This window comes from Etheostoma spectabile, chromosome 12 (genome assembly GCF_008692095.1).
Source record: "Etheostoma spectabile isolate EspeVRDwgs_2016 chromosome 12, UIUC_Espe_1.0, whole genome shotgun sequence".
Taxonomy (NCBI): Eukaryota; Metazoa; Chordata; class Actinopteri; order Perciformes; family Percidae; genus Etheostoma; species Etheostoma spectabile.
In genome coordinates this window covers 18,924,795-18,937,680 of record NC_045744.1, presented here as the reverse complement: position 1 = coordinate 18,937,680, position 12,886 = coordinate 18,924,795, and the positions used below count along the sequence as shown (strand labels likewise).

At 42.9% G+C, this 12,886-nt stretch overlaps 1 protein-coding gene across 10 annotated transcripts in view; it reads left to right on the top strand.

Annotated features, from left to right (window-relative positions):
- The window catches only part of rnf220a (ring finger protein 220a), a 167,379-nt gene that overhangs the window by 3,326 nt on the left and 151,167 nt on the right, over window positions 1-12,886 (top strand). For 7 of the 10 annotated variants that reach the window (XM_032530629.1, XM_032530628.1, XM_032530625.1 and 4 more), the window contains exon 1: window positions 10,141-10,797. In XM_032530629.1, coding sequence (XP_032386520.1) covers window positions 10,143-10,797 — 655 coding nt within the window. In that variant the 5' untranslated portion in view covers window positions 10,141-10,142. Of the gene's footprint in view, window positions 1-9,595; window positions 9,701-10,140; window positions 10,798-12,886 lie in introns of those variants that run through there. The other 3 variants (XM_032530624.1, XM_032530622.1, XM_032530620.1) reach the window with 1 other exon arrangement.

Below are 12,886 nucleotides of genomic sequence, written 5' to 3'. Positions count from 1 at the left end.
TGCCTCGGAGCCTTGGGATCTCACCGATATAAATCACATGCAATGATGCATATGTTCAGCCCAGAATATGAATTAAATTGTTTTAAATAAAACAACAGAAAACGGGCCTTTTATGAGGAATTCTGCATATTTTGCTTTCTCAACCAAATTCAACGTATAGCCTCCATATTTCATTGAAAATCTCTGCACATCTGTGTTTATCTTGCTTATTCATTTAGGCCTCATCTCCCCCTCTGTGCCCCCGCCAGCCTTCCCACAGGGATGGTCCGTAGGCGCTAAGAAGAGAAAAAAGTGTCAAGGTTGAAGGAAAAGTAGCAAAAGATGATTTATTTGTCAGCGTTTTCGATTGCCCTCTCTCTCTCTCTCTCTTTCTCTCTCTCTCTCTCTCTCTCTCTCTCTCTCTCTCTCTCTCTCAGCAGTCAGCTGTTATTGCTCGCCATTGATCTCCCGTGCTCCTCTCCTTTGCGCAGCGAGAAGTGAACTAAAATTAATGTCCATTTCACACCTCTCTGCTGGATCGATGGCCGCAGGGAGAGAAGTTTATTTTATTTTGGCTCAGAAGAAGCGCCAAGTCCGAGACACAAAAAAAAAATCCTACCTGCTTAATTATAAGGAAACCAGTTCACTCTCACTTTTATCGCGACGTAGGTAACAGTAGACAGCTGGTGAGCAGCTTCCAAATCAAATTCATCAGATGAGGATGGGTTTTTTTAAGAGAATCAAGAGTAGAAATATATTTTTTAATGTGACAATGGATTTTTTTTGCTGCTCACCAAGTTTATAACGCCTCCTCTCTGAGACGGTAAGAAAGAAAGAAAGAAAGAGTCTCACCTCCTCCCACCTGTTCTGCCCCTTTCTTTCTCTCTGTCTGAACATATATATTCTCATCCACTTCTCATATTTAGGAATATTAAATGCGTCGACGATTTACCCCCCCCCCCCCCCCCTCCCCCTTTCTCTCCCATAACATGACACACTGATAGTAAATTAACCGTGGACCGCTCAGTCGCGACTACTTTGATGACCCCCCTCGGTCTATTAAGTCCTATCAATATGCACTAATTCCTCGTTCTTTATTAAACGCAGAACTCCTCCACTTCTTCGCCCCACACTTCCCTGCCTCCCTCCCTCCTCCCCCTTTTCTCCATCTCCTCTCCCCCCTCCCCTGTGTGTGTTTTATTATTTTGTTGTGCTAATAAACCCTACATAGGAGAGCTAATTTGACATGCAGACGGTAATTGAAATAAACGCGTCGCCGGTAAATAACAAGTGTTTGAACACGCGGACCGGAGAGCGGGCCCCTCGGAGAGAAAGCGCAGTCTGCATTTTAAAACTTTGTGTTTTTGTTGTCTCGTTATCGCTGTTACAATCACCGTCATTAAGTGCGAGCGGCCGGATGCAATCATTTAACGGATGGATATTGTAGGGCTGTCTCGCTGATCAAACTAACCAAATGTTTATTATTTATTTATTTATTTATTTATTTATCCTTCACTGGAAATTGCAGCCTGTCCGCCACGCAGATTGGGTTTTGGGGCGACTCTGATTGATGTGTGCAATATACCGTGTTAGAACTTGGATAAAAAAAAATGTTCACACACCGTTTATTTCACCTCTAATATTTCTAATGCATTATTCTCATTATCTTTTGCATATTTCCAGAAAAAATGACATTTTAAACTGTCCATTTTTATTGTTTCATCATTGAAAGTCATTTCAATGTGACTAAGTGAGATTTCGCCATTAAATCATGTGAAACATCCTACTCTCTGGTCATATTTTAGAAAATAAATGGAAATGCAAAACAAAAAATGCTTCTCTTTGATACTAAATAGATGATTATTTCTAATAAACAGAGAAAGGGAGAATCCTCTCCCTGCAAATACGGGCGCAGACCCAATTATTCCTTTTATTGATGACAGGAAAGGGGAGTAGCTCATGACCAATCATTTTCTATTGGAAAAAATCACTCCATGCATGGGATGTAGCACTGTGTTTAATGGTTTGATTGCATTGGAGAAGGCATCCACTGGTAATGCCGTTACAGGGGGAAATATCACTTGGAGATGCTATCGGCAACAAGAGAAAGTCAAAGAATTAGCCTAATGGGGGGGAGAGGAGTTGTGTCGGGTGTCAGATACTTTCTATTCTCCATATTGCTCCGTGTCTCTTTCTCTCTGTGTCTATGCCCCTCCACCCCCACCTCTGCCCCCACCGCTACATCATATCTCTCTCAGGTTTCCCCCCCTCCATTCGTCAATTACACCGTGAGCCAGATCACAAGCCTCCCTGCTTGGAAAATAAGCTAATATTCACCCCCTCCCTCTCACACCAGCCCAGAAGACACTGTGGATGCTTTTGCGTCCATCGATTGCAGACAGGCAGTATTTGTGTAGCCAGTCGGGCATCCAGGCAGGAGACTGATACAGGAGGCCTGATGTAACCAAGCGACGCATAAATGCACACACACATACCTGCGGGAACACACACCACTCTGCATCTGCATGACCACACATGAGCAGTTTGATATTGATATTGTATGCTTGGCAGCCTTTTGATAAGTTAAAACAAATGCTTGGCCGTTGGTTTTGCGTCCTCCCAAATCCCCTTCAGCCGTAAGGTCGGCTGCTCTGTAACTCCGACCTTTGGCCTCCACGCAGAGCAGGGCACACCGCTTCCCGGCAGGCATCAAACACGTTTCCCATTGTTCTTATTATCATTATTAACTCTACAATAAAGGGTTATTACTTTGGAATCTGTGAGTGAAAACAGTGTACCTGGCAACACTTTTTCCTTGTTAAACTTGAGCTAATTGGCTTGCACTTGTATGCCGCCTGTAGTACAAACCGGCCAGCCAGCCGCCTGTCTGCCTGCCAACCAGCTAGATTAGTGGCTGCTGTTGTACACGCTGGCCCAGCACAGCAATAAAGAGTCATAGCAGGGCGGCTGGTGCCACACACACACACACACACACACACACACACACACACTGTCATACTCCTACGTGACAGATAGCAATCTCTGTCACCTGTCAGTCAGCAGAGGGACACTGGTGTCATCTGTCAGGGTTGTAAGCTTTTTGTGAGTGCGTGCCTCGTCTCTGAATAGCCAAAAGTCATTATACATATGTCTTCAATAGAAATGGATGAATATGAGGCATAAGAGAAGATTGTCAGCTCTTGAGAGAACGGCTTCTCCGGCTTGTGGTAAGCTTAGTGCTGCAGAACCAAGCATCCATATCAGTTGCAACATAAATCAAGCACATGAAAATGTTTCATTTGAAGTAGGTTGGATATTGATGTCCTCTGTTAGATATTAAGCAACGTAAAGTAATGGCTTTCTGTGAATGTTAATTCTTATATTTTTGACTCTTTTAATCGGATAAACTGCTTAACATGCTCTCAATTTACAAAGAAAAGCAAAATTCTGAATGTGGCCATGTTCACAGGCCAAGACAGGGATTTTGTTTACCAATGATCCAGAAAACACTTTGTAGATGGTTATCTATGAGCAATGGAATGGTGTGCTTTTCCCATTTTCCCTCGCCTGTACCAGGAATTAGCTGGCCCCGCTGAACTGGTCCTTGTTGGTGCTGCCATGAATAGAAATCCCTGCCACAGGTCAGGGCCGACTTCCAGAATGATTTTTGTCTGCCGGCCATGACTCTGTCTCTGAAATTACAACGGCTTATTTGAGAAGTAAATCCTCTTGCTTTTTCTTCACGAGTATTGCATTAATGTCACAGGGAGAGTCTGGGAAAGAAAGATGTCCCTCTTTAATGAAGTAATTAATTTAAGTATATAAAGTTACACATTCTACAAAATATATTAGTTGTTAGTTAGACTGCTGCACAAAGATTGCATGTTCAGTTACACAAGCTTGTCCAATCCTTATTGATTTTGTTTCTGAATATTGCCCAAGTGCCATTAACCACTTCAAGATGATGTGTGTGTCTGTATGTTATCAAATCTTACTATAATTCTTTTCACTGCGGATGCATATATATCCTGTTAACTGCAGCAGCTGTTGACTGAAGCGAATAACCTGGTTACAGATTTCATATCACAGAGAGAAGAAAGACAAGATGAGAGAAACATGAGAGTGGATATTCAAAAGACATTTGGAAACAAAATTAAGGTTTTACAGCTGAAAGGAAAGACAAGGACGAATGAGAGAGAGAGAGAGAGAGAGAGAGAGAGAGAGAGAGAGAGAGAGAGAGAGAGAACAGAGATAGATAAATGGGTGTGATTCTTATTCACAAGGACATTTGAGCTTTGCCTCATGGCCAGACATGAATGAGTAGATTTCAATAGTATTGACTGTTGCTTTGGACATCAGCAAACACACTTGCAGAGATACACACACACACACACACGCACACACCTACTGACGCACAAACACCGTCCGTCTGGAATACAGAGTAGACCTGTGTGCAGGTCATCTCACGCTTTTTATGCTAAAAAACACACACACACTGCAAAGACATGCAGTTTACTTTCTATTTTTGTCTCTATGTGTCATAACGGCAAATATCTAACATGTGACAGCAGAGTTTTAAATAGCAGTGTTTTCTTTGTCTTTTGGCTGGTGAAATGAGGCTTCACAAGGGTCTGGTTTAGCTGCAGTGTTTGGAAAATGTAGTTTAAACCAGTCCAAAAAAGTCTTTATTTATATATGTGTATAAGTGTATATATGCATGTGTGTGTGTGTGTGTGTGTTTTCATTTATTTTTGAATTGTTTTAAATTGGGTCGGTTGAAGAACAGCGAGTAAGAAGCAGAGAGCGCCAGCATGGCGGAGGCTGAGGGTAACCTTTAGAGGCTGTAAATTTGAACTGGAGTTTCAGGGCTTTAGGACATGAACATAGGGTTCTAGGGAGAGTTGCTTTCTCTTTTGCCTTTCATAATTTAAGTTGCTCCTCATTAAATACCATAATCAAGTATGGAAGCATGCATTTAGATGGTTGTTCATGCACTGAGGGCAATTTAGTTAAATGGCGCATCAACTTATAAAATGTTGCACAGTGTGTTTTCCAAAGTGTTTAATTCATCAAAGTCTCTACATTGTCCATACCTGATGTGTGACTGATTGTGTGTGTGTGTGTGTGTGTGTGTGTGTGTGTGTGTGTGTGGTGTGTGTGTGTGTGTGTATGTGTCCACCAGAAAAAATGTGAGAGTGGCATTACACGTATAAAATGTTAGAGTGGCACTTTCACGCTTGTCAACAATCTCTAAATATACCCACAGACCGGGAAGTGAGTGTTTGCGCACACAAACACACCAAACACACCAAACACAGACATTTAGATAGGCCTGCAGTTTTTACTGCTATTCTCTGTCTCCATTAGAAAAAGAGGAAAAAAAATCAACTTTAGCTGCTTTATTTCCCGACAGCCCCCCCCCCCCCCCCCCCCCCCCCACCACACACACACACACACACACACACACACACACACACACATACTCACATAGATAGACGTAGACAGACGTGCATAAACATACCAGTCACAGTCGACAAGAGATTTTTATAACAACAATTGGATTTGTCTTCGTTCCTCTCCAAAACTCAGCAGACACACTGGAAAACTCCATCTGACAAGTTTCAGCGGCTTGTTGGAACAGCAAAATTGTTGGTAACACACTCAAAGCAGCCATGCAAGAAAAATATTTATTCCGACCAGTCAACAAAAAGCAAGGCTTCAATAAGATGAGTGTTCTTTGTGTACCAGTGTACCAGTGTAGTTATTTGGATCCCATTTTCCCTTTTTCTTTTCTGATCCTGTCACTCACAACTGTTTATGTTTCTGTCCTTCAGAGAAGGGATCCAGTGTACCGTGGAAGACTAAGACAGTGACAATGATAAAACCTTTTTCTTTCTTACCTGCATAAAGTGATATTTTGTATCCATAATGCCACCATCAAAACGTCTTCAACCCCTGAAATTCTGTGTCTAAGCCCCCTTACAAACAAATAGCTTCCCATCATTACTCTTAAAGAACAAAACTAATGGTTATGAGCACATTTACAAATTATTTTACATTGAATATGTGACTTCTCCTGCAGCCCCCTGTCTCAGAAGCTTACATTTCCCCCTCAGAATGATGTAAAAGCACATTGTTGTTGACACTGCAATTTTGCAGACAGGCATGACATTGTCACTTAAAGTGCAGATTTGACGTGGAAAGACCTGCTCGCTGTTTGTATTTAATATCGCGCCGACAGCTGTATCATTCTTGCACACTGTAATCAAATTATGACAACGTGGTAAATGTTCCCCTGTGACATTTTCTATTATAAAATGCATATACTCGGTGTCAAAACAATGTGTGGGTGGTATCCCTCAGTGGCAAATGGGATTGTAAGTGCCACCAACTGACATTATACATGTGTCCGTTAGATGTAATTGCACTTGTATATTGATGATATGCATAGGTGCATGTCATCTGGAATTATGATTGTTGTTTTAAAGATAAAGTGGAAAAACATTACTGACTTTGAGAGGCTTTATGACACTTCTGTCAGTGTGATATTGCAAGTATAGTTGGAATTTAATGGAAACTTCTTATCAAATAATGTTTTTAATATGTGAAAGTATCCAAACTAAAGCAAATACAAATGTTAAATGTAGAGAGAGAGTTAAAGGGCTCTACGGTATCAGTTTGTGATGAAAGGCGTCATCACGTGCGCGCGTGCATGCGTGTGTGTGTGAGAGAATGCACACGCATTCACAAATGTGCGCACAAGGCCAGAAGGCAGCCAGCTTGTGTCAATCATCGAGGGAAATGAGATTTGTACCCTTTGCTCTGACATCACACCACTATTCTCTACTCTCGTTTCCTCACTTAGTTTCTTTATTTCCTCTCCTCTCTTTTCTTGTTTCCTCTCATCATCTTCTCCCTTACCAACCCATTCCCTCCTGCTCTCTTTTTTCTTGTTTCTCTTGTTTCCTCTATACTCGCTTCCCTCGCATTGTTTCCTCTCCTCTCCTGTAAAGGAATATCCAGTGTCCTCTTATTGAATTGGCTGCTTCACGTTGGCGGCCCTTCACTCGCTGCCCCTCAGCCTGCTGGGTAATGATAATAAAATTGAAATATCCCGGTACTTATCAGTGTATTACCTTGCTATCAACACCTCAGACACACTCCTACTTTAGAGGTTATACAGGAGAAAGCGTGATCTGATACACAATGCGAACAGCGAGAGGACGTCAGCCGAGAAAGTGAAAAAGACAGAGAGAGAAGGAGAGAGAGTGAACTGAACAGAGAAAACTATTGGGGGGGGGGGGGGGAGAAAGACACAAGTTTTGTCATGGCTACATTTTCAAGGTGCTATTTCCAGGATGGATTGCGGTAGGTAGGGAGGAGAGGGTGAAAAGAGGAGGTGGTGGAGTAGGAGGAAGAGAGGTGTGTAATGTGACTCTGTGGCATCTGTCCAGACCAGAGGCATGTTAGTGTAAGCTGCTCTCAACACTCCACAGTAGTCTACTGTACATTTGCGGTAATGTAAAACATCTCACATCTCCCCATCTCTCTCTGTCTCTGGGCCCTCTCCTCTCTCTCTTGGCAGTTGTGATCGTGAGTGGGGGAGGAGGGGGAGCGTGCCAAAGCCGAGATCAGGTTTGGAAATTGATTTGAATGAGTGTTGTGGACAGCTGATAGCTATAAAAGATTTTCTCCTTTTCATTTCCCAGGGAGTTTCTCCTTTGATGTTGGCTGGTAGGCAACACAGCTTTGAAGCACGTCTAGAGCGGGCCGAGCCGCTGCCTGATACTGTGTTTGTTGTGTGTTTATGTATGTGTGCACATGACTTTGCGTTTGACCTTTTCATGTCACATCGGTATGAAATTTTTTGATTGCAGCGATGACTTTTTAATGATAAAACTACCGTTTTTTTATCATAGTACAAAATGACATTTGATTTTATCTGATTTTATATTTGCATGTAAACTGATCTGATTAATTTTTTTAATCCAGAAGGATGCACAAAATCCGACAATCACTTATGTACAACAAGCACATCTTCACCTACTCTAAATCTTTAACATATTGGACGCTTAACGTGCCATCCGCCTTCAAATTGCCCTTTGGGGATAAAAGTCTCTGAAATGTTATTTTGTCGTTTCATCGGCTGCCTCTCTGCCTTCCTTCGACCGGCCAATTGCACGCTCCAATCTAATCCCCAGGAGGGAAAATTCTAGTCAGTTGCCACGGATGCCAAGGAGGGTCGTGAGGTCAAGTACGGCTAATTTATTCACTCAGTCAGATTTCCTCTGGCTCGTGGATGGCAGATGGAGAGGTCTGATATGATATCACCCATCTGAATCACCCGAGGGAGAAGAGAGCGGGAGCGACGGGGGAGGGAGGGAGAGATGGAGGGATGAGAGGAGAAGAGATTGACAGGAGAGATGTAAAAAGAAAGGGAGGACAGATAGTAAAAATTGGGGAATTAAAAGTGGTTAGATAGAGAGATAGGAGAGAGGGTAGCATAGCCTGCAAGAGTGTGGTGTGTGTTCGCACCACCGAGTCGGGTGTCAAGCTGAACATTGAGCCACATAGCCTCTTATCAGATGTGTGGGTGAAATGTGTGTATGTGCGTGTGTGTCCTCATCTTAAGACAAGTGGTTCTGGTCCAATAAGATCCTGGGAGATGGTAGGACTAAGCGGCTTAGACAAAGATCTGAGATGGAGGAAGGAGAGATAGTGCTAGGGTGATGAGAGGAGGAGATGAAGAAGGAGAGAAGAGGAAGAGGAGGAGGAGATGGACAGATTAGGAGGATGGAGGACAAGGAGGGGACATTTGGAAAGAGATGAGACGTGGAGGGCTGTGGAGATCGGAATGGAAAGATGTGATGTGGAAACAGTTTGGAGAAGTTTTTTAAAGAGCGGGAGAAGGGGGGGGAGTGGGAGAAGTTTGGGTTTGAAATAGCTCTTGGCTTTTTGTCAAAGGGCAGGGATTTACAGGATTTGATCAACAGTGTCAACTTGAGGACACTTTTTCCCAAGAGGTTCTGAATTTGTGGCTTCAACAACAGTGTCTGCTTAAGAACTCTCTGTCCCAAAATGTTTTGACTTCAGGCTGCCAGACGCTCCTTTATTTAAAAAAAATTTCACTCAGCTCCCAGCCTTTCCACTACACACAGATTGAGGTCATGCCATTGATCTTTGTCAGTTGAAAAGCACCACACCTTTTGGTTCATAAAAGTACCTATCATTAAGAAAAGACGAGGAGGTCTAAGATAATGATGAAAGGGTGTGCAGAGGAATTTGAATTTTTTTGTATCATAGTTGCCATTTTTGTCGCCACAGATAAGATAGTTTCAGGGCTGTCCATACAGCAGAAACCTCAAGGAATCTGTGAAGGTAAAAATCTGTCACCAGGCAGGTCTTATCTAGCCACAAAAAAATGTGTAAGAAGGTAAATTATCTCTACTCATCACATTTTGAATGCCAGGTGAGAGCTCAGTGTAGAGTCCCTTTGACACCACCTTTTTGAGGCTAACATTCTATTTGCGATTAGAGATAATGAATTATTCCTAAACAACACTGTAACACACTGAAAGTGAATGTAAGCTAATGCTTGTGTTTTGTCTCCTCTCAGTTTGGCAACCACACGAAGATGAGGAATCGGCTTTGATGACCTACGGATGTCCACCCCTCACACCGGACCATTTGGCTTCGGCAACACATCCATCAAACTCTCCAGGTGGGAGGCTTCTACTGCTTATTACCCAGGAGGACAAACGTAGTCTTGACTATTTATTGTATTAGTCATCAAGACTGAAGTTGTCCAAACTGTAAAGTCTGTGAAAGACTGAATATACCCAACGGCACTTGCCTGGCACGGAATGATCTGGACAGAACTGAGCTCAAGTGAATATAGCTGGAGACAGATTAACTCACTTACACTCCATTGACGAGAAATGAACTGAACTCAAGCTAACCTGAACTGAGATTGGCCGTTTTCTTCAAGAATACTCCTTTTTTTTTTTTTACACAAAAATCCAAATCCCTTTAGTCTCCAACTTAGGTTCCCTCACTTCCTCAGACCCTTTCCGAGGGTCTTGAACATTGTCTCAAATTTTATTGAGGAGGAATTATCTCCTCCTCCCCCTAAAATCCTTACGGTCTCTTTCTTCCGTCCAGACATGGATCTTCACAGGGCAGCCTTCAAGATGGAGAGCTCCTCCTACCTGCCCAATCCCCTGGCTTCCCCGGCCCTCATGGTCCTGGCCTCCACTGCTGAAGCCTCTCGCGATGCCTCAATTCCCTGCCAGCAGCCACGTCCATTTGGCGTCCCCGTTTCTGTTGAGAAAGATGTCCATTTGCCATTTAACAATGGTTCTTACACTTTTGCATCAATGTACCACCGACAAGGCGCGGTCCCACCAGGATTCCCAAACAGGGATTTTCCTCCATCCCTCCTCCACCTCCATCATCAGTTTGCCCCACCTAACCTGGACTGCTCGCCAATCAGCATGCTGAATCACAGCGGTGTCGGCGCCTTCAGGCCCTTCGCCTCCCCCCAGGAAGATCGCGACGGAGTGCCAGGCGGGTATCAGTCCGCGTTCACCCCAGCCAAGCGCCTCAAAGGCTGCCTGGATGCAGATGCTTCACCCCACCTGCGCTACTCTGATGCAGAGGGGAAAGAGTATGACTTTGGCGGTTCCCAGATCCCTCCCGGAGGTTCGCCCAGCAGCGCCTTGAAAGCAGTAGAGGACAGTGGGAAAAAGATCTTCGCCGTGTCAGGCCTCCTGTCTGATCGAGAGACTTCCTCCAGCCCAGAGGACCGCATTGAGCGCTGTAAGTAACCATTCATAGCTGTTCTACATTGTACTGAAACAAACTAGAATCCCATTGAACGGCACATACAGATTGGTGACAAATGATAGAAAAAAACATGGAGTATAACAACGATGTGAATCATATGCAATGATCTCAGAAGTCGCCAGTTCTCAACCCAATTAAACACCTATGGGAAATTTTGGAGCAACATGTTAGACAGTGCTCTCTACCACTTTTATCCAAAGACAAATGAGAGACTATCCTTTGGATGAATGGTTTTCATCCCTCCGGTAGAGTTCAAAAAATTGGAGAATTTATGAAGGAGCCTTAAGCTTTTCTCCAGGCTCGTAGTTAATGAGACCCTTCATGTTGGGTTTTTCTTACATACATATTTATCACCCATCTGTATTGAAGGAAATCTTGCAAGGCATATTCATTAAAACAAATTGTTGGTACTTGCATAATGTGCTCACATAACAATACATTTACACAACACTCAAACTACAAAGATTTACACATTGTTGTTGTGAAAGTCTCCTCCAGTGCAAACACAAATCAGCACTAATATGCTCTTATAATGATACAAAATGATATGTTGTGTTACTGTGTGGTATGATGAAGGGTCGCACAACATACTTTTGCATTACGCGCTTTCTTTTAGCTTATTACAAATAGTTAATGTACTGACATATGGTCTACGATACACAACCTCATACTTACAATGCTCATCCCACAATTTATCCAAACTGTCATAAACAATTTAAACCACCATATTCCAGGATTATTCTACATACAATAGTAATAATTAAAACTGCGAACAAGACACACGCTGAAACCTATACAGCAAGACACACACACACACAACACACACACACACACACACACACAGACAAATGGAATTCTGACTCAAATTAAAACAAAAGTACAACTTGCTGCAATTTGCAAAATAATGCAAATTTTGACACATTAGCATCACACACACCAATAAACAATCCCATCTATGTTCTCTTGTCATCATCTCTCCTGGCTCTCTCTATCCGTGTTTCACAAGGCCACAAGCTCCACTGGTCACATTAGCATTCACCAGTGGAAGGATGCCATTTGGCCCTCACGCACCGAGAATCTGATTTGTGTGTGTGTGTGTGTGTGTGGTGTGTTTTGTGTGTGTGTGTGTGTGTGTGTGTGTGTGTGTGTGTGTGTGGTGTGTGTGTGTGTGTGTGTGTGTTTGTGTGTGTCTGCGTGTGTGCGTGTGTGTCTGCGTGTGTGCATGTGTGTGTGAGAACTGGTTCAAAGACCGGCCATGCTCTTTGCCATCAGCATTCATCATAGCTCCACGCTGGCAGCCCTGTTGCCAAAAGATTTACCCACATACCCAAAACCTTGGCAGGCCATGTGTGTGAGTGTAATAAATGGGAGTTGGGAAAGGGGCTTGTAAGAACTCCAAGCACAAACACTCTTCCAGACACACAAACATCTTTCAGCATGAGCACAGACATCTCCTACACATGTCAACAAGCTGCATCGGATCGACTTAGACTTAGACTTAGACTTAGACAGACTTTATTGTCATTCAAATGAACATTCACAATATACAGTTGAGCGAGATTCCATTGCAAGGCTCCGAACAAAGAAAAGAAAGAGAAGACAAGTAAAAAAAGAGAAAAAGCATAAATATAAGTACAGTACGTGCAATATAAAGTATGTGCAAAATGCAAACATATAAAATTAAAAATTATAAGACAATTATGACTAGTGCAAATATCAGTAGCAGCAGAATGTTTTGCAGTGAAAATGAATGATATACGATTAAATTTAAAGCTACTCAGTGACAAATTAGGAGCTGGACAGAGGTGTGCCTGTTTAATTTAACAAAAAAGAAAGTCTTTGTTTTTTTCATTTTGTCTTTTCTTTCCTAAATTCACTTCATCGGTCCTTTATGTTTTTACTTTGATATTTCTTCTTTCATTCCTCCTCCACCTCTCGTGCAAATAGGAGAGGCTGTGTGTGTGTGTGTGTGTGTGTGTGTGTGGTGTGTGTGTGTGTGTGTGTGTGTGTGTGTGTGTGTGAGATGCATCCTTGATGGAACACATGAGAGACAGAGGCGACG